At 35.6% G+C, this 25,453-nt stretch overlaps 1 protein-coding gene across 2 annotated transcripts in view; it reads left to right on the forward strand.

The window, feature by feature from the left end:
• Window positions 1–25,453, forward strand: part of SEMA3A (semaphorin 3A) — a 169,774-nt gene that overhangs the window by 61,426 nt on the left and 82,895 nt on the right. For both annotated transcript variants that reach the window (XM_080551865.1, XM_080551866.1), the window contains one exon: window positions 8,215–8,334. In XM_080551865.1, coding sequence (XP_080407991.1) covers window positions 8,215–8,334 — 120 coding nt within the window. The remainder of the gene's footprint in view (window positions 1–8,214; window positions 8,335–25,453) is intronic.

The raw sequence follows: 25,453 nt of genomic DNA on the forward strand, positions 1-25,453 counted from the left end.
GAAAACAGTTTTGCTGGACTGCTTCCACAAAAGACTTTGGTTTGTCTTGTTAACTACACATTAACCAGATGTACAAAAATATGAGATGGTCATTAAAACAGGTATATTGTACTGCAGCTTGTTCTTGGCATATGTCTAGCTGTTCACAGGTCTAGAACAATTATTATCTGCATCTGCTAAATGAAGATTTATGGACTGGAAACATGTCTTCTGATTTAGACATAGTGAATACAGAACAATTTGGAGAAACTTTACTTCTTAAGGCCTTAAGCAATTGCTAGGCCATATGATTAGTGATAATAATTTTTTGAAGACCTATTTAACTGATGTGTTTGGTCCACAGTATCAGTAGTGAACAACTACCCTTACAGGTAGACAGACAGAAAGGCAGGCAGGCAGCGTCATTTTTTGTTTCACCCTCACTGACGAAAAGCAGGAAGCCAAAGAGCTTTCCATCTGCTGTGCAAGTGTGCTGACAATTAGACTCTTTTCTAATATGGCATGCAGGTTTGTGGCTTGAAGGAATCAGGATATATCTGCTTTATTTTTAGTGGCTTTTTTATCACATACTTTGTTAGTTAGCTTCTTATTTTTTGTCTTGATGCTTTAATGGTTTAAATTCATGCAGACATCCTGCAACTTGAGTAAATTATACATTTTAAATATTCTCATGAACTCTTGTCATATCAAAAAATCAGACAGATAACAGGCATAACTTAATTGGGAAGATGACTGGAAGTAAGCTGCACTAGGCAAGCAAGAAAGAATGTCTTATCAATCCTCATCAGCACCCTCAGTCTGAAATTTCTCAGGGCATGGCTTGGCAGCAAAGGAAAGTCTAGATATGGAATTAATCAAGCATTCATCTTTAATTTTGGCAGTGGTGACCATGTCTAAGAGTAGTGTCATTCCTGACATCTCGGGAGGCGTCAAATCCTCTAGATCACAATACAGTGCAAGGGCCACTGGATCTCAGGATCTGGCAGCTTTTTCAGAGCTCTAACGTACTGAAGATCTTCAAAGTACAATTAGAATTCAGTTCAGAAAATAACATAGATTTATAAAAGAGACTAGGTATTTTATTTACCAAGGGATATCCAAGGTTTCTATTGTATATATATATATTTTAACAGATTTTAACTGATGGGGAATCCCTAAGAACTAAGTTAATAGAAATCCCCTCTGTAACACAGACCCCAGTATTTCAACTGCTCAACTAACTTCACTGCAGACAGATTTTCGGAGGGTAGGACCATAAAACATTGAACCTGCTGATTGCAAGGTACAGTAATGAGAAAAGAGGGATGGAAATGAAGTTATTGATCCAAACTCCGAGAGATACACAGCAGTAAATCACAGTCTGCAAATATTTTCATGCCAGCTGCGTGCATTGCTGGCCTCCCCCACTCTAAAATCTTACACGTGCTTATTCAGGTTCATTTGAAATGTTATCTCATGGAGTACAGGTGCCACGCATGATTTTCCCACCCATCAAACCCTGTGCAAAGCTTCTAGTACTGGGAGATATTCCCATTACTGCCAATGCAGCAGTGGTTTTGCAGCAGTGTTACCAATTAGCCTACTCCAATAAAATAAAATTTTAAAAGGATCATTGCATTTTAACAGGACTGGAATGATTTGCTCTGTTCCCTGCCTACTCTGGGCCTCTTTAAGCAGACTTTACTCTTTGACCAATGTTTTTAAGTGCTACTGTAATACAAATAGGGAAACAGTACAAATTCTTAAATAATCTCACGGCAATTTACCAAATAATAATAATTTAAAAAAAAATTGCATGCAAGCAGCAATGAAATGCATAGCTGTAAAAGCATATGCATTGCAGAGCTCACACTGAGGAGGGCTTCCTTGCACATGCTTGCTGATGTGCTAAAGTGTTTGCAGGATCTAGCTGAGAACTGTTCATCTGTGTACAAGGGATTAAATATATATTTATTGCACCAACACTCCAGAAGTATTTTCCCTGAAACAGTGCTATTGCATACTGAAAAAGACACCTAGCCAATACAGACTGAACTGATTGCAGCTGGCAGTAGACCACCGGCAAAAGAAAGAATTGAAAAAGCTCCCTGATAACTTGGGAACATCTTTCAACAGTGTGATAAATATGAATGACAGCAGTAGTATCAGGGATTACTTACTCTCCATGGATTCCTGACCTCGCCTCTTGAGAATTCAACTAATTAGACAGAAGAAAAAAAAAAAAAGTAAACATATTAATTAAACTCATGCATGGGACTTAATATGGAAACTGTTCATTTGATTTGAAAGACAAAACATGTATTTGTTTTGTTTATCCAGCTGTTAGACGATAGCTTTAAATCCCCTTGTCTATCCAGTTTAGACAAAACCTTCTGATATTTTAATCACGTAGCCATGTGGGAAGGTTAAAATAAAGGAAGAATGTATGACAGGGTCTGATCATTATCTGGATTAAATCAGCAGAAAACTGTTGAAGCTAATGATACTGTAATGGATTATTTGGCCTTTTACTCAGTGCCCTGCATAATCTGTCCGCTTATATTTGCTGTAATATCTGTGAAGCAGTATAGACATCAATGCTGTTTTTTTTGTTTGATTGTTTGTTTTTTAATAGAAACATCTTCTTTAAAATAAGGAAAAAAAATCCTGGATATTAATTAGTCAGTGGGACTTACTCCTTAAACATCCCCTTAAAAAAAGATATAATTGAAAACTCTTTGCTGCATCAGTAATCCAGACTGAAGGATGTAAATTCCAGGCTTCTTGGGGAGACATAATTACTGGAAACTCATAAAAACCACCTAAATTCAGTTTTAATTTTCATATGCAGAGCAGATGTTTTGACAGATGGATGGACTTTATTTTTGTAAGTGTCCGGGAAAAGTCTGCATAACACAGTCTAATCAGTGTTACATATCTGTAGTGTTTGTTTTTCAATCTTTCTGCTTTTGGCTCTTATGCTTTTTGTTGCAGACATTTTCTTTGTAATTTATTTTTTCAGGATAATCTCTCTCTCCTTAATCTTTTCTATCAATTTGATGCATAAATATTGGAAATCTCAAAAATTAAATGTATATGTTTGGTTAGTGTCAGACATAGTGATATTCATATCGTGGGTGTCCTGCTGGAAAGCTTAATTAATACTTTATCTTCTCTTCAAGACAGGCCCTCTGCCCTTATTTGTAATATATAATATTAGGATTTGGAATTTAGACTTAAGGTCTCTGTCCAGACACACTGGAACTCTTTGACCTTAATTCACACTCTGACTTTAAGTGACAATCTAAGAATTTCTCAACTTGTACTACAAATAAGAATTTAGTGCAGGAGGTCTTGCAGCAAGGTTGGTTCCTTCGCTGCAATACCTTAGTATGATGGAATGATTTTAGCTACATTAATTTCAATAAACTATCAGTATAGCACATAGTATAACCAAGAAGGAGCACTAACCATTTCTTTGGGCATGCCTTAGAGGACAGTGGTAATCATGTCATCACAGTAGCAGCTCCAGAATTTACATGGTGAAAAAATAATAATAATAATAAAAAAAAATCATAGCTTTCTGAAGAAGTTCCCTCTGTCAGGACAGAGAGACAGAGACCTCATAAACTACGCTAAGAGTCTCCAGGCATGATGCTGGGGCTTAGCTGCTTAGATTTTAAGGTAGAGATGCTTCAGCACAAGGCCAAAGGCAGAACCTACAGCTCTCAGGAAACCTTATGCTATTTATTGAAATATAAATGAAGATTAATCCTCTCCTGCACTAGGCAAGACAAATGAGTGGGGGTTTTCAGGACTGCAGTAACTCCCACATGATGTACCTAATTTTCTCTTTGAATGTCTACCTCAATCATTCTGTACCATATGCAATCACTTATGCTTTCTGCTATATGTATGTATATATAAACTCAAGCTTTAGGGCATAAACCTGTGTTTAGCTTTATACAGACAAGAAGAAAATTCCTAATATGAAACTATCCATTATAAGAAACAGGATTATTAGGTGGAAGAATTCTAGTGATTCACTATGGTGATTCCAGTACTCCTCTTTTTAAAATGTATTTTCATTACCTATCCAAGTTATATTTTCCTGCCTACAAAGAACTCTGCAAACTTTGTGTTAATTTTCATATATTCATTTACATTATTAGGCTAGAAGTGTTTTAAACTCCCACTCCACTCAGCTTTCAAATATTAAAAAATAAAAATAAAAATAAATTTCCAACTAGAAAGTAATTTTTGAAAGTCTAATTTTCTTCCTTAAACTGTTTTACTTGAAGAACAACAATATTCAAAGGATATGAATTTGTCCAGAACATGTTCCTTTTAAACAATGTTCCCTTCCTGGGAAGAGCAAAAATGGATTCAAAGGTACCAGGGGCTGAACTCACGTGTGGACACAGTGTTTAAATTTCCTGATAATTTGATCATTACAACTGCTGGCTCTTGGTTTCTTCCTGTTCCTCCACTGAATATTTTCTCCCAAATGCTGTAATTTACCAAGATACATTTCTTTTGTAGTCTTCACTTCCTTTCCAGTATCTTACACTCTGAGACCATATAGTGAAATGCCTCCTGCTGGCATGGACCTTCATACTAAAAATATAGTGTTGGCCTGAGGGCCTGGCAGCAGGGGATGTGGCTGCAAGTAGGACAAGCCCAGTTAGAGACAACCAAGTCATTCCAGGCCTTCAGCCAAGGTGGTTGGTGGTTGCTTTGTAGTCAAATTGATGTAGCCACCAGTGTTGGGACCGGCAGAGCTGAATGCCAGATTTCTCAGCTGAATACCACTGCACAAGCTGTGAAGCCAGGGCAGGTTTGGGGAAACAGATCCTGGACATCTGAGTCAGTCACCCCAGTCTCATGTAGTGGTAGACACAAGTCTTCTCAAAGCACACAGTTTCTCTGATCATAATATCTTCTTTAGCATACATGTATGCTGAAATTTGGAGTTTGAATGAATCATGGAGAGCTGTTAAAGTAGTTACAGTATAGATTTTATTATTATTATTATTATTTTTTCCCAGAGTCACATACACTGGTAAAACCAAGTATTCACCTTCACAGAGCAAACTCTTATTCTGCTCAATGTATCACTCACAAACTCACAGGTACAATGACATTTCCACACATCGTGCTGTATCTGTGCAGCTGTACTTAAGCACAATTAGGCAAAGGAAGGCCTCTGATTACACTGCAATGGAAATCAAAGAGACTGTTGCTATTGTTCCAGTGAGAATAGTCCTGTCTCCCAGGCAGGGCAGAAATTTCACTTTGAACTTCCTGAGTTGACAAGGGCTTAAATCAGAACTTCAACTTTACTTTGATGTCATTTATTGTGGTTTAATACCCCTCTTTATTTATTTTTTTACAGTCATGTAAAATATATAAAGAAACCTAATCTGTTAGGGAGGTGTATGAGAATTTACTGAATGGATCTTAATGGTTCCTTTATGCAGCTATAAAACACAGAGAAGCTATATGACCAGTCTGAGCTGGACTAGGGACTTTAAATGTTATACAAATTTATTTGTTATAGTCAAAGGTTTATTGCTGTAAGTATTTACCTTCCCCATTGTTTAACTAGGTAGTGTATTTCTCAGACATCTATAATAAAAAATGTGTTGCACAATGAATTTAGGAGAGCTTAAAGGCAGGGATGAATAAACCAAATCACTTATAATATGAGCAATTATATATGGAAATAGTAATTCTACTGATATAAACTCAGTTACAGTACAATCGAAGCTCAACAGTTGAAGCAAAAATATGGTTAGGAAAAAGTTAAACTATTTTTTTTCTTCTCCTTCCTACCACAGACTAATCTGGAATAATTCAGTGAAGCTGGTAGAATTTTTCTTAATTTCCCTCCAAAGAAATCAAAGAAGGCTCTGCCCAGAATTGAAGAAGGGTTTTCCATCTTATGTTTAAAATACTAGCTATCTAAAACCTTCTTGCTGTATAGTATATGAAGATGAACAGTATTTAGCAAATGCCTATAGAGTCACAGGTACTGTGTTGCTATAAATCAGAATAGCTCCACTGAAATCAGCAAAACAAATTGTAATTTACCCTGGCTGTGGATCTAGCCCACGTACTCACAGCGTTTTGTAAAGGTGTGTGTCCATTGGCCTCTGTCATTTCATGTTCTTCAGGTAGGCAATTCTTAAATAGTAGAACACAAAGACATTTCTAAAATCAAGATATATCAAATCAGACAAGGCAAAACACAGTCCTACTGAAACAGATGTGTGATTATATTTGACCAGATACAGTGTTAAGGAAGAAAATTCTGGATGCTTTAATAATGCACAAACCATTGGTCAGTTTTAAATTATGCAGTGTCAATGTTTGATGCTTCAGCTGGAACACAGAATATCAGAGTTTATGCAAGGATCTGCTTCAATTTTGTTCATTTTTAATGTTATGTGAATTTATGGTATTTGCTCATTTTTACTCTTGCAGGTTTTGAATTAGTAATACATTTTCACAGGTTCTCCATAGTTCTTTTACTAATAAGAACAAAGGACAATAGTATTAAGAACAATATAGAAACATACAGTGTAATTTTGATGATTTATGCCAGGTATTTGTTTAGTACTCTACCATTGTGACAGTGAAAAGCAGCATGTGAATATATGTAATAAATGTATGCTCGTGTTTATATATGTGGGAGGAAGAATATGTATGAACCAGAATTTGTGTGTGTTTTTATTAAGAAAGGTCAGAATGGAAAGAATTAAGAGAGACCCCTGGTAACATCCATCTCTATTTCTTTCAATTTCCTGTTGGATTACTTTAACTATCTCTATGTTTTCTCTTCCATCTCAGTTGGAAAGATAACTTAGGTTGTCAGCAGTAAGCCAAGGACATAGGATTCTATAGACTTTTCTCTACAGTGCTCTTTTTAGTACTTTGCCATTAACTGTTATGCAAATAAACAATAAAATTGGAAGAGCAAAGTCATTTTGGTGCAGTCCATTACGTGAAGCAGGGAATCAGTATTTTATATAAATTCACTGCTTTTCTCAGTGGTGGCCTAAGGCATGCCTCAAATTGCACATGCATTTTCATGGCAGAGCCATAATTTTCTGGTTGAGATTATCTGGTTTAATTAGTAAGCAAGTTACAGAGCAAGATGATGCCAGTCAATGAGATCTCTGTAGAGGTGGTAGCTAAAGTGGTGTTTCCATGGGCCCTGGTCTACTTGGAGAGGTAAAACTGAGTGTTATACTAAAAAGGCACCAACTATACATTGAAAAGTTTCCTCCATTATTTTTACACAAACTTTACTGGAAATGGTTGTTCTATTTTAATGTTCTTATTTTTCTCCTATTTGAAATCCATTATAAAATTGTGTTAGTAGACTGATTCACAGACATTGACATTTACTTTCATTGTTAGACCTGGTGGAAATGGAAAGATTAAATAAAGAAAAAAAAATCTTAACTATCAGACATTTGCATTCTAATATGGAAATTAATAACATTTCATTAATAACAGGCATTAATAACAACATTTTTACTAACAGATAAGAGATTATGTTTGTGCTAGGGACTGTTAGAACATTTTTAAATATTGAGGACTAGAATTACTCGTGATGGATAATTTACTCAAGTGGAATATGCAAAGCTTATATTTTAGGGGTCATAAACAGTTCCAATAAAGTTAAGCGTATGTATTCATCTTTCTAAAACTGGTCCCTAAACATAGACAATGGGGGCGAGGCAGCATTCATATGTTGGTAGAAATGTTATATCAATTATTTATTTTTCATCAACTCCTTCCATCTGGCCCATCTTTTTTTTCTAATTGTTACTTAATTGAATACAAGCAAACAGTTGGTCCATTTTTCTTCATTATTTTATTCTGACACATTTCTATAAATGGGTTTTGTCTTACAAACACGGCAATGCCATAAATTACAAAGATGAAGAGTGTCTGAAACAAACGAGGAAAATTGTTGTATAATTTTTTGTTCAGGGTTGGATGCTTTATTAAATGGCAACCAAAGATATTTAAATGAGATCCTAAATCAGGCTGTTTATTAAATGCTTAGTGCTAAACATGCTTATAAACAGCTTGAAATGATCACACCTTTAAAATCTGTTCATTCAGCCATAAATCCACAACACAGAAAGCACTCCCATTAGTCATAATCACCAAATTAACTTCAAGGATGCTTTTTTTTTTTTTTTTTCCTTTTCTTTGCAGAGAGAATGTGCTAATTTCATCAAGGTGCTCAAGACTTATAACCAAACCCACTTGTATGCCTGTGGAACGGGGGCTTTTCATCCAGTGTGCACATATATTGAAGTTGGAAGCCATCCTGAGGTAAATTATCTTAAAACAATATTTCTTGTTTAATCTTTATTGGTGTTTAGCCATGAGCCCTCTGTCAGAATACTCTCACTCTTTTCTGCAGCTCAGTGAGTGGATCTGGTAGGACCTGCTCTCACCAGACTCTGGTGCTGATTGATAAATCACAACCAGATCTGTGCTTTTCTCTCCCACACGGCATCCTTTCTGCCTGGCTCTTAAGTAAATACCAAGGAGCCCATTCTGCCTCGTTCGTAGTTCAGCCTGTGCATTTATTCTGAGGCCAACTTTGTCCTTTAGTCTCCTACTACAGAGTACAGTCTGACACCGTGGCAGCTTTCTCCCATCTGGGAATTAAAATAGTGCTACGCCTTCATAAATCCCACTTCTCAGATTTGTCCTAACACGTCAACATGTTTTCATATGTGACCTACGTTTTGTTTCCTTACTTTTTTTTGGTGAAAAGTGAATAATTTTTCCTCTCTTTTCCCCATTTTTTTTAATATCTTTTTTTTTTTTTTTTTCTGACTTTTGCTTAGTACTGCAGAAGGGATGGCATAGTTCTTGTAATATTTTTTCAGTGATTGTCATAACTACATAAGCATGGTCTTCTGTGAAAAACAGTATCACCCACAGAAGGCAATAGGGCCATGCTGATTTTCCTCCTGGCTGCAGATTAGACTAGAATGTCTTTGTGCTCCTGCAGTTGATTTAATTTCAATCTTTTTTTTTTTTTTTTTCCAGAAAAGCAAAACTTTTATTTTCCTATTAATCTGAGTACTTAATATCAGTAAATCCACTTTATTGTACTTTCAGTCCAGCTAACCTAAGTGTTGCTCCATGGACTGTTTCAGTTTAGCAGCCAGACTCTGATGTGTTTTCAGCACTCACTTACTTCATTTAAGGATATGTTTTATTGGTGAATCCATAGTTATGTTACTTGTAGCTTCTGTGTTCTCTGAAGAACAGTTCTTTCAACTTACCTTATGGTTTTGCAATTCAGGTTTTCAGATTTCTCTGAATAGAAAGACATCATTGTTAAATGAATGAGAACTCTGTTATTTCAAAATCAGAATTTCTTCTCCTAGAAAAATTAGCAGACATTTTGAGTGTTGACTTTATAGTCTGGAAACCATTTTTCTCTATAAAAATGTCTTTTGATATTTGAAATATGAGTCTTTTTAATGTTCTAAACATAAGGTTTTAAAGGAATAAAGGAGCTGCAAAGTAGAAGGGTTTTTATTTTTTTATTTTTCATTTTATTATTTTTATATATATATATTCATTAATGCTTTATTCCAGAATGCATTCTTGGCAATTAGTGATTGTCTCTTGACCACACACAGTATGTCATTGCTTACTGCATTAAACAGATTCTCTGCTTCCTGAGATCCATTTGGGAATTGGTAGACATATTAATTAACTCTAGTTCCGTAAGATGTGTGTCAATCAAACCTTGGCTATCTGCCAAGTGAATCTATCTGCAGAGAGATAGCTGGTATGAGGTCATTTACTTCTACATGTGGCTGTTTTATGACTGTGCCATAAAACCAACACACACTTTATGAAGGATTTATAGAAAGGATGATCAGAGATGAGAGGCCGGATCCAACCTTGGTTTAACATTCAATGTTTTGAAAGACTTGAGTCAATGATGTGTTTGGCCCTTGAGCTGAAAGAGGATGTTTGTTTTAGCTTCCTTTTATCGGTCCATAGCTATCAATAAAATCTAAATAATTGCTTTTTTCTTTTTGGTCATTTATGCAGTAAGTTTGTTAGCCCCCATGTGCCCAAATCATTCTCATGAACCATTGTTTCAGCTTTGCAAACCAGGGAAAGGATAATGTACATCTGGACTGACATGGTCACTGATAGCTTCTGATTTCCCTTTCATGTTTAAGCTATGAGTGAAATCACCCTTAACTTTCCCTTCATTAGCACAAGTTTCTGTATCCTCTGAATGATTGTGTAGGAAGAGTCATTACCTTCTCGGTCCAGTTCTTACTGCGCAGAGAGAAGCTGGGGCAGAGAGGAGGCACTAGCACCCACCTACTCTCGTGCTTTGACAAATGTGATAGTCTATGTCCTGTCCCTTACAAAGGTGGTAATTGGACAAGTAAATTAATTAATTAAGTTTGCAATGAAAAACAGCCTGGACTGTCTTTCTCTTAGCTAGAGAACAACATCAACAACCTAGCCAGGAGTTTCAGGAGTTTCAGTGTGTCTTCTGCAGAAGCAGAGGGAAGAGGTGGGTGCTTGATTGACAGCAGCTATTAGAGACATAAAGAACGGGGGGATACGATGTTAACCCCTCGGCCTACACTCTGCATCTATAAGAGCCAGCTGGTTTATGTGGTCATGTCAGACAGCAGCACTGGACGTGTCAAAGGGCCGCTGCTTCTGTATTGTGTATAGTTTATACCTCCCTAACATTCTAAAAAAGGTAAAGAGTAAAAGTGAAAGCATAGGGTTGATTTTGAGTTTTAAAATTGCCATCTAAAACATTTCCTGAAGATTCATTTTCTGCCACAACACTTGTGGAAAATTAGCTGACTTCACCATCTGCTTGTTTATTTTCAAGCACTTAAAGAGGTAAATGTGAACTGATTAGGGGAATAGTAAGGGAATGTACCTACTGTCTAATAAGACTGCTTGTTTATGTGGTGGCGGAATGGAACCCACCTGTCCGAGTCTGGTGGAGGAGTGGAAATTAGTGTGTGTCAAACTGAAGATGGAAAAAATGAAATTTAAAGAAAAGAGTGGGAAGTGATAGAGAAGACACTAGAAGCAATTGGAGCAAGCTGCAGGGGGCAGGAATATGGTACAATTCTTATGACTGGGAAAGGAAATAAATTGCTTTGTGTGACAGTCATAAAATAATGGGAGTATGAATTGTTAAATCTGTTGAATATCTCTTCGATATGAAGCAGCATATTACAGCCCCATTCCATACTTGAAGAAAACCATTTCTAGTGATGAAACTAGGCAGATCTAATTGAGTTTGATGAAGTACAGTATGAGAAATAATAATAAAAAGGTAAAAGGATATGAACAGCATGCTGTGCATCTGATTAAAAATGATCTGCACAAATGTATACAGTGTAATATGTTGTGAATTACACCACATTCTAAGGAGTAAAGCAGACTAATCTGTACTTAAATCCATTCCAGATGTGGGAGTGAATAACCACAGTATTTAGAGAGAAGAATAAAGCTAAAGTTTGAATAGACTTTAAGCACGTAAGGCATGAGTAAGCAGGAAAGAGCATATTTAGAGAGAACATAGCATGTGTATATGCACAAAATACCTGAGGAGAACCTAATTTAAACCTTGAGATCATCCACTGCAGAGTCTATATTTGTACCTTCACTGAATAGGGCAAACTGGTTCATATGCAAATGGCTACAGTGTACATCCCTGAATTTAATTGAGATGACCTAACACAGATACCTACACCAGCTTCAGGGGCTTGTTAGGCAACAAGTGGCATTCTCTCTAGATAACCCAATATAGCACAAGAAAGCAATTGCTACAATTGAGTAATACAAAATACAAGAAAGCAATTAGTAGAACCATGTTCTGCTCCCACTGACTTCTGAGGAAACAGGATTGAATGTGTAGGAATGTTGTCTTTACGGTTGCAAAATTACACAAGTCAGATCTGTGCTTGAAAGAAACACATCCAACTGCAGGGAGACACAGAGGTGCATTAAACCCACTAGAAAATCACAACAGGATGCAAAATGCACCTGCCTGTGCGTGCCTGAGCAGGGGGAAGCAGCCCTGTTCCATTTCCCCAGGGTTGCCTTTGGGGTAGTTTGTATGAACATGCAAAGAACAGTCTTGTTTAACGAAAGAACAGGATTTTCCATTTACTTAACCCTTACGTACAGGTGGAAGTATAGAGAGTGCCTTTTTTTTTTTTTTTTTAACACTAAAGACAGGCACTGCAAAGAGCTGTACTAAACTGTTTGCCAGATCTTCAGCAGGAATACATTAGGGTTTCTTCAACAGAGGTAAATCAATAGATGCTGTCTGAAGAACTAACCCAGCTTCTTTTACTGTCTCCTAATTCCAAATTTCTTGTCATTGTCCAACAGATTAAAACTCATTTTTAACTGGATGAACTTAAAAGATCTGGGATCACTTTACTTGCAGGTTATTTCTCATTCTTAATCAATAAAGAAGCTCTAAGCTTAGTTCAGATTTATGATGTACATAAAACATTAAGTTATTGCATATGAAGTTATATAATGCTACCACCTGTAACATATTTGCTTTTTCCGGTCTCTGTGTATTTTAAACATCTTTAGTTCAACTCATAAAATTTTGCTGAATTATACCTTCTTCATTTTTTTTTTCCTCTTCTGTACTTCACATTAGAAGAGGTCTAGAGTGCATTTTCTAAGTAATGGACATCCTGTTTTATGCATTTATACATCTGCCTTTTTATCTGTCTGTCTGTATATAAGTATGTGTATATTATACTTATTTATGTATATAGTGATGGAAAAGCTTTTGGGGGGGGATTTTTTTTATTTTTTTTTCCTAAAAGAATGACTTTGAAGGAACCCATTACTTGAAGGACCAGTGCTACTGCTGGTAGAAAACATGTTGTGTTTCATTATCTAATATAAAATCCAGGGTGAAACATTGACTTCACTAGCAGCAGATGTGGCATAAATTGGCCTAACTTCATTGAAGACAGCAAAGCTGTGTCAGTTTACATCAGTTAAGATTCTGAACAGTGGTTTTTAAGTGAAACATTTGAGCAAATGATAGTTTAAGTTAAGAATCAATTCAGGCTAATTGGCTTCCCTTCTAATTAATTGTACCTTTATGTAGTTTTATATGCTTATCAAATATTTATAGAAAATAAGAAGGGAAGGGAGATTGCTAAAGGATGATCTTCATTTGAGATGAGGATATAGCATTGTGATACAGGAATTATTTGATACAATTATTTGTGACATACCAGTCTAAGCATGACTGTAATCACAGAGAAATGCCAATAAAGGAATATCTACTCTGCAGGCAGTAGCAGCCTATTTTAGTTCAGAGATGCTTGTACCTTTCAGACTAATATAGATTCAGTTAGTATATTACATGAAAATAAAACCTGAAGAGCCACATCTCTGGCTTATGTATAGTGTAAACACTTCTTAGAGCATTAAAAAAAAAAAAAAAAAAAGGAAAACATTTCATAATGGTTTGTGCTATATTGGAAAATTACAGATACTCAAATTTTTTGCTGTAATGGTGGTTCAGGCTTGCAAAAGTTGGTAGGTAATAGGGCAGTCAGCATTAGACACACATCTGTCCAGGCATCTCTCAGGGTCAGTGGCCAAAATCACAAAATAAAAGGGTTTGATTTCTCTGGGGTCTGCTGGATCTGCAAACCATCACTTCTGTTGCTCCATATTATATTGATTTCCAGACCATTAGGCTACTCTGTATGAAAACTCTTTGCATAGAATCAGGCTTTTCACACATGTACAATTTACCTCCACTGTCAAAAAGAATAAATCTTGGCATAGCTGTAGCATGTGCTTCCTAGCATGTAAGAAGTACATAGTATATGTATATGCAGCTATATGTAGCTATGTATAGCATATGATTCTTTTTCCAAGCCATAATTCACTGTATGATTGGTTGGGAAAGGATATGGAACTTTCAAGGGAACTTTCCAATGACCCGAAGACAGTATTTACTGCAGGAGTACAGGGAGGGGACAGAGATCATGATAATCCTTTGTCATTTTCTCTGGCAAGGTTTGACAACCATTTCCATAAGGATATGTTGTTGGGAGCTCTACACATTTTAAAGCACCACTGCACAGTATGTATTTCTTACAGACTGAGTGCTGTGTCCCAAATGGCACCTCTTGTTACATGATATTATCTTGTGATAAAGTTACAGATGTAGAAGGTCAACACGAAGAGGTAATTTGATTCCCATTTAAAAGACTTTTTGAAAAACTCCATAAACCTCTTTGTAAACAAATATGAATCAGGTTGATGGTTAAGGCCTCTTATTTATGAAGGCCTGGCTTTGAATGCATTGCAGATCTCTTTTGACTTTAGTTGTATTTTGAACCCTTGGTTGCTAAAAGAGAAGTTAATAAAACTCAGATTTTTCAAAACTTCATTCTGTCATCCTGAACCAAAAGACAATTCCAATAAAAACTTATTTCCAGAGTAGATCTTTTCAAATAGAATTATAAGGCTTTGTATGTTAATTCAGCTTCTGAAATAGTTTAATTTATGAGGTAAACTTCTCTAAACTGAATAGCCCACGTGGTAGCAATGGCTGACATCTTTCCTACCCCTCCCTGTTAAGCTACACAGCTACTACTGAGGTTTCATCCTGAGCAAAGTGAGATACTGAAGGGAAAAATGTTGAGATTTTTTTTTTTTTTTGTATCCTGGTTTAACAAGATAGGGATTTATTTTCCAATACAAATTATAATACATAGTAAACTTTCAGTGTAAACCACGCAGTTAGAAGTAAATTTGCAGCCTGTGTTCGTTTTCTTGATGTAGTCAATTAAGAAGGATGTGCCTTTATGGCAGCTGAATATTTGACAACCAGCTGATTCATTTTGTTTTCAATTTAGCAACAAAAATGTACATTTGTAAGAATAGGGCTACTCAAAATCATATACATGCAAAGGACCTGGTTCAGTATCTAAAAATTCAGATACAGTACTAATACCTTTTGAGGGGGAGTATTTAGCAAAGGGGTCATGCTTTAATCATTCACAGGAAATGTGAACACCTTAGGTTTTCAGTTGTTTAATGCATTTAATGCATTCAGTTCTGCCCTTGCATAGTTCGTAATTACACCTAACCAGTTTGGAATCTATTCATGTCTAAAGTGACAGAAAATCAGTAATTATGTCTGAGGTTCAGTCTGAGATTTACAAGTTGAACATTTACATGCAGGAAATGAAATCAAGTTTTAAAACTATCACAAGTCAAAACACTGTGTTTGGCTATTTTATTTCTTCATCTTTATTCCTCAGTCTACAGACTTAATTGGCTTAGTCAAAATGGAAGCACAGTTCTTTACTCTCATACAGAGGGGAGGTGTAAGGTATGAAGAGAAGCAGAACAAAGACATGAAATATACAATTGCAAGGGCCATTTCTGCATAGCAGAAAACACTAATGAATGCCCTATTATTATTCAAGTCTGATCAGTTCAACTATTCAGCAACTAACTTTTGTTTAGGACTTGATAAATATATCCAAATTGCTAAGGCAGTCTTGCTTTCTTTCTTAGATAAAAACAAACAAACAAACAAACAAGCAAAACCTATCAGATCCATATTACTTTATACGTTTTAAAGAAAATGTAAATGAAAGTCACTCCACAGGTGATGTTCTGGCACTCTGCAGTTTGGTTTCAATTGAAAACTTCCCTAAAATGAAAGAGAATTGGTAAGAATACGGTCTATATAGAGAGCATCAGTGTTTCTGTGGGTCTGGCCTGATCATTAGAGACAAGCAATGCCATAAAATTAAATTTTGTAGTATGAGATCCTGTGTATTCTCCTCCAATACTTAAAAGGAAGGAAAAAAATCCTTCACACAAAGTAACAGAGAAACTTTTAGATTATTTCAGTGCAAAAAGAGTCTAGCATGAAGTGTAGTGTCGATTTTGAACCCCTTGCCTCCTAATGAGTGCAATCTATGCTCTAGCACGCTTCCACTGAGATAACTGAGAAGACCATTGTTCCCCCAATGTACATTGCTTTTGGCCTTCTGTTGCTGACAAATGCTGGTTGATTACAGTGGAGAACTGTATACAGTATGCCACAGCTGAATGACTTCCATGAATGAGAAACTAAAGCCAGGCGACATATTCATTAGGTTCAAAGAAATGAGTCTCAGAGCTGTGGGAAAACTTTTGTTTATGCTGCTAAAGGGGAGGAAAAAAAAAAAGTGAGATAGAAAGAGGCCTCCACGGAAGGAAATTCACTGAGTGGAGTGTGTACACGTGCACATGCAAGACTGCCGAGTGGATTTTCACTTGTATATCACATGTACCAACCTCCTTTATGAGTCCATTCCCTAAGACCACATCACAGAAAGGATAGATAACTTCAAATATGTTCAGATAATGCATGATTCATGTTTAAGGAACTCTTAGGATCTTGGCCTAATTTTTATTTTATTTTTAAATCTGGGGTGTTTATTTCCATGTAACAGTTGTCTTCAGTGAAGTCCTGAATGAGATACAGAGATGTAACTAAGACAGAGATTTGCTCATTTATATAGTCATAGAAAAAAGAAATAAAAATATAATAAAAAAAGGTTGTTTTAAAAATATTAGTTTTTGTGATCACTACCAGAGAAGCTGAGAATACATCCACTATTTGAACTTGGATGTTAATTATTTCTTCTATCAATTAAAGGATGTTATGATTAATTATTCATTTCCAGAATGTAAATATTTCCATTGGCACATTGTTACCTCATTTAAAATAATACCTCATAAGATAATACAATTTCCTAATTCATTACAAACTTACGTTGTAATATTTAGAGAGATGGCAACCAGATTAAGATGTAGATCCAGTTTTCTTGGTGGTAGTATTATGTGCATTCATCACAGAGCCTATAGTGTTTCTAGTAGAACAGAAGCTCAACATTTGACTCTTGTTAAAGTAACAATTGAAAACCCAACTTCACAGTCATGCAACATATGTAAAATTTCATCCGCATACCTCCTGAAATAAAAAAACAAGTATGGCTGAATTCTTTGATCTCTCAACCAACATGGGGGAGAAAAAAAATAACAAACCACCATCTGTTGGGAAAAATAAAAAAATAAAACCAATAGAAACCCAGTATACATTGTAGACAGCCTTAATTAAGGAAATTGTTTATAAATAGAATTATTTCTTGATTTAGAGATTCAGGAGGAAGCAAAACTGAAAGAGGGTGTTACCAAGCACAGATTTGGATAAGTCAGCGTCAAAGCAACATTTTTCATTGTGGGATCCATGTCACAAAATTCCATTTGACAGGGCCTGACCTCATGGAGAAGAATCCCATTTTAAGTGTGATTTCTGCAGCTGAAGGAAGTGACTGTATTGTGTTTGTAGCTCAATGCAAACATCTTGTCAACCAGGCTTTAAACAATCAAGATCACAATGCAGCAGATTTCAGCTGTGCATGATGCTCCACATACAGACCATGGAGCTGTGAAAAGCACAACCACAAACTAACCAGAGCATATAGTAAATAATCAGATGAAAGGATCTAACGAGGAGCCTGTTGACATTAATTGACTTCTTTGGACTGTATCTAAAATTTTATGAGAGCTGATGTATAGTGAAGTGCTTTTCAGACTTGATTTTTAAAGGCTGTGGGATACATTCAGCTCACAGAATTTGCATGTACCTTTTAAACAGCATCGCTGAAAACATTGTCCATTTTCATGCTTTCAGACCAGTCTCATATTTATCCTTTCTGCATATTCACAGTGTGTTTGTGCTTAATGGTATGCATGCACAGTGACAGGCTTGAGGTCAGTCTCTGGATAAGATGGGGCAGGCTGTGCTTGGCAGTGGTGCAGCCTGCTCGACCACAATGGCTGAGCTTGCTCATGCCCAAGCTTTTCCCCCGAACCTCCTCCTGATGTTGTATCTGGCTATAAGAGTCTCAGCCAGTCAGAATACACAGAAAGGGAGCATTTCCCCAAAGGAAAGATGAGAACACTCATCTTGGATTTAATGGATTTAAAAGCAACCTTTCAAACAGATTCGGGAAAGAAAAAGTAGCTTTCCAACAATGGGAGGCCCACTTTGTGTGCTTCCAAAAACCCTTTACAACTCTTCCTTTCATCAACAGCTGCATTTGGCATGACAAAATTGGCTTCTCTACAGTGATTTAGTCTTATTTCTCCTTTGATAAAAAGCAGAACAACTGCAGGTGAAGCTACTATTTCTGTGAGTAAATAGCAGTGCATAGGTATTTCCAGTGGTTGCCTGGTGGAATAGTAAATAACTTTTCTTCTCTTTCTATCTTGACCATCTCCATTTTTATGGACAGACTCATATTTATGTGAAAATGTTTTCATAATATTTTCCAGATGCCTTCTTGCCTTTACAAGATTTGAAAACTGAGTTTCTTCTCTGCCCCGTGTAATAGAAAGAACATCTAAAATTTGTTACTATTGAAATAAGTTCAAATCATAAAATACCACTATTTCACAGTTCAGGAGGAAAATAATGGTAAAGACTGATGCTTTGATTAATGATTAGAACTTTCCTTTTTGAGGAGAGAATTTATATGAGATAATGAATAAAAATCTCATATATGCCATACTTATGGAGAACATGGCTGCAAGAGGATCCCTGCAAAACCAGAGCAGATTAAACATTGTATCACTTTTTAACTTTTCAAAATACCTTTAAAAACATAAGAACAACGTTTTTTGTTGGTACACGATCTTTCATCATTTTTCATCGTGTTTTGCTAGCGTAAGATGACATAGATTAACAATCAGGTATTTCAAGATCCTAAAAGTCTGACAGGAGAGAAAAATACTTCATCCTTCTTTAAACAGTGTTTTTATGGGAATATGAGTCCCAGTACAGGAATGAGTGCTTGATTGCTGCAATAGTACTTGTCACTAGGAAGAAAATCCAGTTTTAGGAAGAGGTCATGGGTTTCAGATTGTATTTTGTGCAGGGGAGGAACATGGAACTGTGCATTAAATTATCTAGAAATAACAGGCAAATAGAGAGTGTATGGCCTTAATAATCATTTTCCATATACATCAGTACTTCTATATTTTGCCATAAATAGTTAATCAATTTACTGTTGGAAGACTGTGGTAGATTAAGAATAGTAACTATTAAGAATAGTAATGAAACAGGCAGTGTTTTAAATATTTGTGCTAGTCCCATATGCCTACTGCTTATGTGATGTTGGAAATCGTTCTAAGGGATCACAGCAGTTCTTTCTGTACTACAGATCTAAGAATAAAACTTCTTGTACTCATTGGGGAAAAATATTTACTCTTCCATTCATTCTCAGTTCTAGCTTACATAGTTTGTAACAACTTGCTTTCTGTTTGTGGCAATCAGTAAGTCTGTTTGGAAACATGCTGGCTCCTCTTTGAGCTCTTGAGTATAAACCAGACCGAATCTCTGTATCTTCCCTTAAATACCATTCCTATGAGAGAAATGTACTGTGCCCTTCTGTTCCTTCCTTCACCTCTCCCTCGTTTATGTAAGACAAATAATTTAGTGACTATGACCTGACTCAGAAGAAATATATGCCTCAAACTTGTACGTGCCTCTGTGGACTCTGAGTAAATTAGTTATTTCCTAAGTAACTCATTTCATTGGAAAAGGGTGAGTAACTTTCCAACATTACATGAGAACTCAAACAAAGCCAATCAAAAAAAAATTTTTTTCTCTTTCAGCTTCTGAATTATTTGTGATAGACAATTCACATATGGTTGTTTTTATTTATTCCCAGAAGGAAATATTGTTTTTAAAAAATGTGTTTTTTCTTTAGCTCAGTGAGTCAGAAAAGAATGTGAGGAACACACTGGATGAAAAAACAGTCACCACTGGAAAATTTAGATAAAAAGAAATAGTGCACAGAACAAATAAATGTACCATGATGAATTCATGCATGTTAGAAGTGGTGGTGACTTGTTATGTCATCTAATCTGTTCTAATTTGTGTACATCTGCAGTCATCTACAAGTCTGGACTGTCTTCTCACCTGTAGTGATATAAATCACAACTAGCAATTCTTGCAATGCAGCATAAATTTGCATTTTAATCATTTTCTCAAATACTTTACAACTAATCATAACTATATACATTGCCCAGTCCTAAGCAACTCTCTTCCTTTTCAGTGTATGCATCAAGCAGTTCCAAAAGAGCTGTCGTATAACTTTTATCTTGTATGATTGCATGTATTTTAATTTAAAAATACTACCTGATTTATGAAAATGCATGGATTCCTTTGAGTAGCAACGTGGTCACACTCAGAGAGATATGTTAATAAACGTTCACAAGTACATAATCAGATAAGAGCACAATACACTCCATTAATGAAATATGATCCATAATGAATTTTGCATGGGAGTACTAATAACTACCTTTAGGTTAAAATGATCAGATGTCACAGTATAACAATATCTGTCTAGATGTGTATCATTACAGCAAAGTAATTAAAGGTTACTTAGCTGTTAAATGGTTACCTTGGAGGAATCCTTGAATAAAGTGGCTTCAAACATGCCTTCACAATGAAATTAATTAAGGAAATTAAAAGTCAGCCTTGTAGTAATCTATTTTATGTGTAGAATATCTGGCATATAAATATATAATATGATCGGTGACAGAAAGCTGAGGAGTTGAAGATATGCCCAGTTATTTTTAAATTTAAAATAGTCTCGGTTGTTCTTATGTGTAAGATAATGTTTATGCTGTTGGGTTGAAAAGAATGGTGGCAAAATATCTGAAAAGGAATGGAGTATCAAAATTATCATTGTCCTGTTCCAAGTGCTGCTTGAGTGCAAAGCTCAAGTAACTCGGGATGGAAGAAGTATTAAAATTCACTCCATTCTTTTCACACAGCTGCACTACATGGAGTTAAAAGCCTGGTAATGAGTGACTAGAGTTTTGCTAACAGCTCTATCTGACTCATCAGAAGGATGCTTTCAGGGATTACTAGTTTGGTGCCTTCTTCTGTACTTAACATAAACCACACCAGAAAAGTTGAGCAAGTGGCTTGATCTGTGTGTAAACATTTCTCATCGCTGTTGAAGTAGGAATATGACATGGGTGACACCCTTGACAGAGCAGGGCACTTCAGAAATGAGAGAAAATTATTTTTCCTTATCATTTCTGTGCTGGATTGAAAATTCATTTCATAGTTGTTGACTTTAAAATCACTTCCTAGAATTATGCAAACCAACAGTGACAAATGCACAGTGCATTTTGTTTTTCTTTTTGTTTAAAGAGAAACAATCCACTAGGTAAATAGATTCATCTGTGAGATATGCACACAAAAAGGTGTAAAGTTCAGATCTCTGCTGTCCTCCTGAAATATTGGCCTTGCTCCAGGCAGTGGCATTATTCACATACCTTAAGTTTTCACCTTTATTTAAATGTTTTGCCTGATCATGTCTCTCAACAAAACAGAGAGAAAAAAGAAATCTGTCTCATGGTGCAGAAAGATTTGCTAATAACATGGCTAGAAATGCATTAACAAAAGGAAAGGAAAGATGGAGATTTCTTGATAGAAATCTACCTCTTTCATGCCATGATTTTTTTGTTGTTGTTCATTTGTTTTGTTTTGTTTTGTTTTTTTTGTGACAGTGAGATAATTAGCACTGGTGGCACCATCTTATCAGTCATATGCAAAGTTGTTGCAAATTTCTGTTGAGGATGACAGTGGTATTACAGATTCTCCTCCAGTCCTCAGGCTTCTGCAGAGGCCAAGAGGTTTGGTCTTAATTGGGTTTACTCTCTGCAATTGAGATTTCCTGAAAGATGAAGCTTCAGTTCATTGTTACGTGAAAATCATCCCATGTCCCTGGGACAAAAAAAAAAAAAAAAAAATCCAGGCAAGCTAAAATAACAGTGACAGAGCTATTTGTCCAATGGATAATCTTCTGATGTTCTTCAGAAATCCTCTACACACATAAGCATCCAAAAGACACAAAGTTATAACATATAACTGTAAAAATATATAATAATTTTAATAAATAATAATGATAATAAAGTGTAGGAGTCTAAAAGAATAGGTCAGATTTCTGTGCTGCAGTTTCTCAAATATTACTGTTTCTTACTTCTTGAGCACAGTAAAAGTATCAGACCTGCTTTTGAAGGGAGATGAGGGAAAACAGTCTGAGAGGAAGACTCTCTTCCAGTGAGTTACTTTGCCCTGAGGCATGATTTATTTTTATTCTAATTATGAACCAGTAAATGTGTAATCAGAAAACAAATGGAATTGATTACTTGTTCAAAGCAGCAACTCTAATTATTTCATACTATACTTCCAGGTTGTTTGAAATACAGAATCAACACAAAACCTGAAAGAGTTTTGCCATTTGTATAAATCAACCTTACTTTCTGTAGCTAACATTTATTTACCAGCTTGCACAGGGTTTCATAAGGGATTTGAATGCACCTACAATACAAACCATGTGTCAAACAGCATAAAACTGTGGAGCAATAATGCTGTTGTTTTTTTTTCCTTGACTTGAGCCAAGTTTCATTTTCTGTTTGGCTAAGCATCAGTGGTCATGAAGGTGGTATATCAACAATAGTCATGGTGGCATATTCAATTTAATTAGAGTTGGTTGAGGTGCTTAATTTCATTTACTTTTTCTGAACAACAATTTATTTTATTCTGTTTTAACAAACCTTTCTATTTATGCATTTTGTCATCTTTTGTTGTAAGAAACAGGAATCTGGTTTTATTACTCAAGAGTGGGAGTAATGAAAGAGTAGCACTCTTCATCAGCCTATGGTTGCCATGCCCATGGACTTTTCCTGGGATACTTACTGGACAACAAAACCCTTGAAGTCAGTAGAGTTTAGTCTAGATCACAAAATCTGTTTCCTAACTAAAAAGCTGTGAAACTCATACTGAATTTAGGACATGGAAAGTCTGGACATCAATTAACATGGAACAAGACCACAAAAATTCTTCAACTAGACACAAATACAAGATTTATGTATTCTCTTAAAGATTGGTGAGGATGTATACAGCAGTAACGGAAAAAGTTGGCTTTGTTTAACCTCAGTCAAGAAAGGGAGCCAGAAAAGGAGAGTATGGACAAGGTAGTGGGAGTCTGGGTTGTGGAAGAGCTCTCTGCATGACTTAAGCCTTGTTCATATGCAAATTTGTGAATGTCTCACCAAGGTAGTGCAAATCCTTGCACAGACATTCTCATTTCAGTTAAAGTATTTTTTCACATCTTCTTTTAGCTGCCTGAAAGTGACTGAAAATAAGCTGCTCTTAAACTAGGCTCAGTGTTTAGACACAGAGTGCATCTGTTTACTGGGATCTCATTACACTCGAACATACTGATACAGCTCTGCAGATTAGTGCTTGGACTGAAAAGGCCATTTAGCCTTTCAAAGGATTTTGCAGGAAAGCACGCTGGAAAGCAAGCTGGGAAACAAGACCTTTCTTCTTGTCATTTGTAAGTTTGTGAGTTTGGCTTTTATTTCTTTGTGCAAATGTGTTTTGACGCAGACATTGAAAAGCTATACCCACTGTAAAAAAGGATTACCTTGAAGGGAGATAGTAAGAAAACAGTGTAAAAGATGGTTAATACAGAAATTTTAAGTCTCTCTGTACAGAGATTATAGCAATATAAATTTTTAAACTCAAGGTACTTTCTTGAAGTTATAAAAACTGTGACATATCAGAACCACAAAATAAAAATCTTAAACAGAGGGTAGAAAAAAGTAAAAGCAAATGTCTGTTATTTTTTGTAGAAGGGTGATAGAGAATCCCTTGAAAAATGTGATTTATTTTAGCTGACATTGCAACAAGTAGCTTAGATAACACTTAATAACTTAGATTTTTATTTATTTATTTTTAGTTTTTACAATCAGTATATTTCACAGGGTATTAAAGATAATAAACAAGGAAATACTTTAAAACAGATAGTGGAAGACAGCTGGAAATGCTGAAGATTTCAATTACAAATAAAAAGCCTGACATCTTACTCATACAAAGCACTGACTTACTCTCATGAGCCACATTAACCATCTGAGTAAAAGCAATTAAAACCTCGCTCAAAATGATTAATTTGATTGGAAGGGTGTGGGGGGAGTGGAAGGGAAGGCACAGTTCAGCTGTACCCACAACACCGGATTTGTTTGGTTAAGCAGTATGGTCAGAAACAAATCCAGACTTAACCTTTCTAAAACGTCCCAAACAGATACTAACTTGGTTTTAAATTACTGCAAGAGTTAAACTGGAACAAAAATAGATTGAATATTTTTTTCATTGGTGGCCCTCCAGTTTTGACTGATCTTGATTCAGGAAAATACTGTATTCATAATAGATTTTATGGAATTAAGAATATGTGATAAAATATTGTCCTTTAACAGGACCATATTTAAAAACAAGTTTAAATGTTTTCTGTAGTTTGGGGATTAAACCACCAGAAAAATAATTTTAGTCCACTCCCCAAATTTAGGTACCTAAATTTAAATTCTCATATTTGTGTATGTAACTAGGTGAACGTAAATTAATTAGAATTTTATTTCCATTAAATTGTAAATCAAATGAATTTCTTTAATGGGTGCTTAGCTGGCTTGAAACTTAAGTCTCATTTTCAATGAGGTGCATAAGAACCTAAATGACATTAAAAGTAATTGTTTTTATGCTGCTTTGAGGAAAATATGTATTTAACTTCCAAAATAAAGTTGGAAGGATGTATAACAATCTTTTATTGGTCAGTCCCAGATTTCATCTACTGCAGACCACATTCACTACTGAAAAAATTGGTACCTATTAGCTACATCATAGGATAACTGAGATTTATGTGTGTGTGTATATTTTATTATTATTCTAATTTTTCAGACTTATGTTCTGTGGAAATGACTTTTTGGTCTCCTATTTGAAAAAATAAAAATAAAGAGTATTTCTTTCATTAAATAAATAACTTCAGCAGTTAGTTCAAGTTTTCCCACCCATTTTTTGTTTTGAGACTACTACTTCCAAATTGATAAGACTTAAATTTGAAAAAGACAGTAAGAGAACCTGCAACCAAAATTAAACCAGAATCCTTCTTGAAAGTAAAAGTCACATTGAAATGGTAGTCACCATCTCTGGGGTTGTTTAAGCAAAGGTTGGAATTGGTGCTTAGGGACATGGTCTAGTGGGTGACATTGGTAGTAGGGTGATGGTTGGACCAGATGATCTTGGAGGTCTTTTCCAGCCCTAATGATTTTATGATTCTCTGATTCCAATGTAGCAATAAAAGCCAGTATATTTTAAGAAGGGAAATAAAGGTTTGATGTAAAGGTTAGTGTCTGCTGTCAGGAGAAGAATCGTAAGTATACTTCCTCTCTCATAGGACACAAGAAGAGCTACAAAAATAAGCATAAATAACCCTTATTGTCATTACACAAA

The sequence above is a fragment of the Anser brachyrhynchus genome (genome assembly GCF_964034855.1).
Source record: "Anser brachyrhynchus genome assembly, chromosome: 1".
Classification (NCBI taxonomy): Eukaryota; Metazoa; Chordata; class Aves; order Anseriformes; family Anatidae; genus Anser; species Anser brachyrhynchus.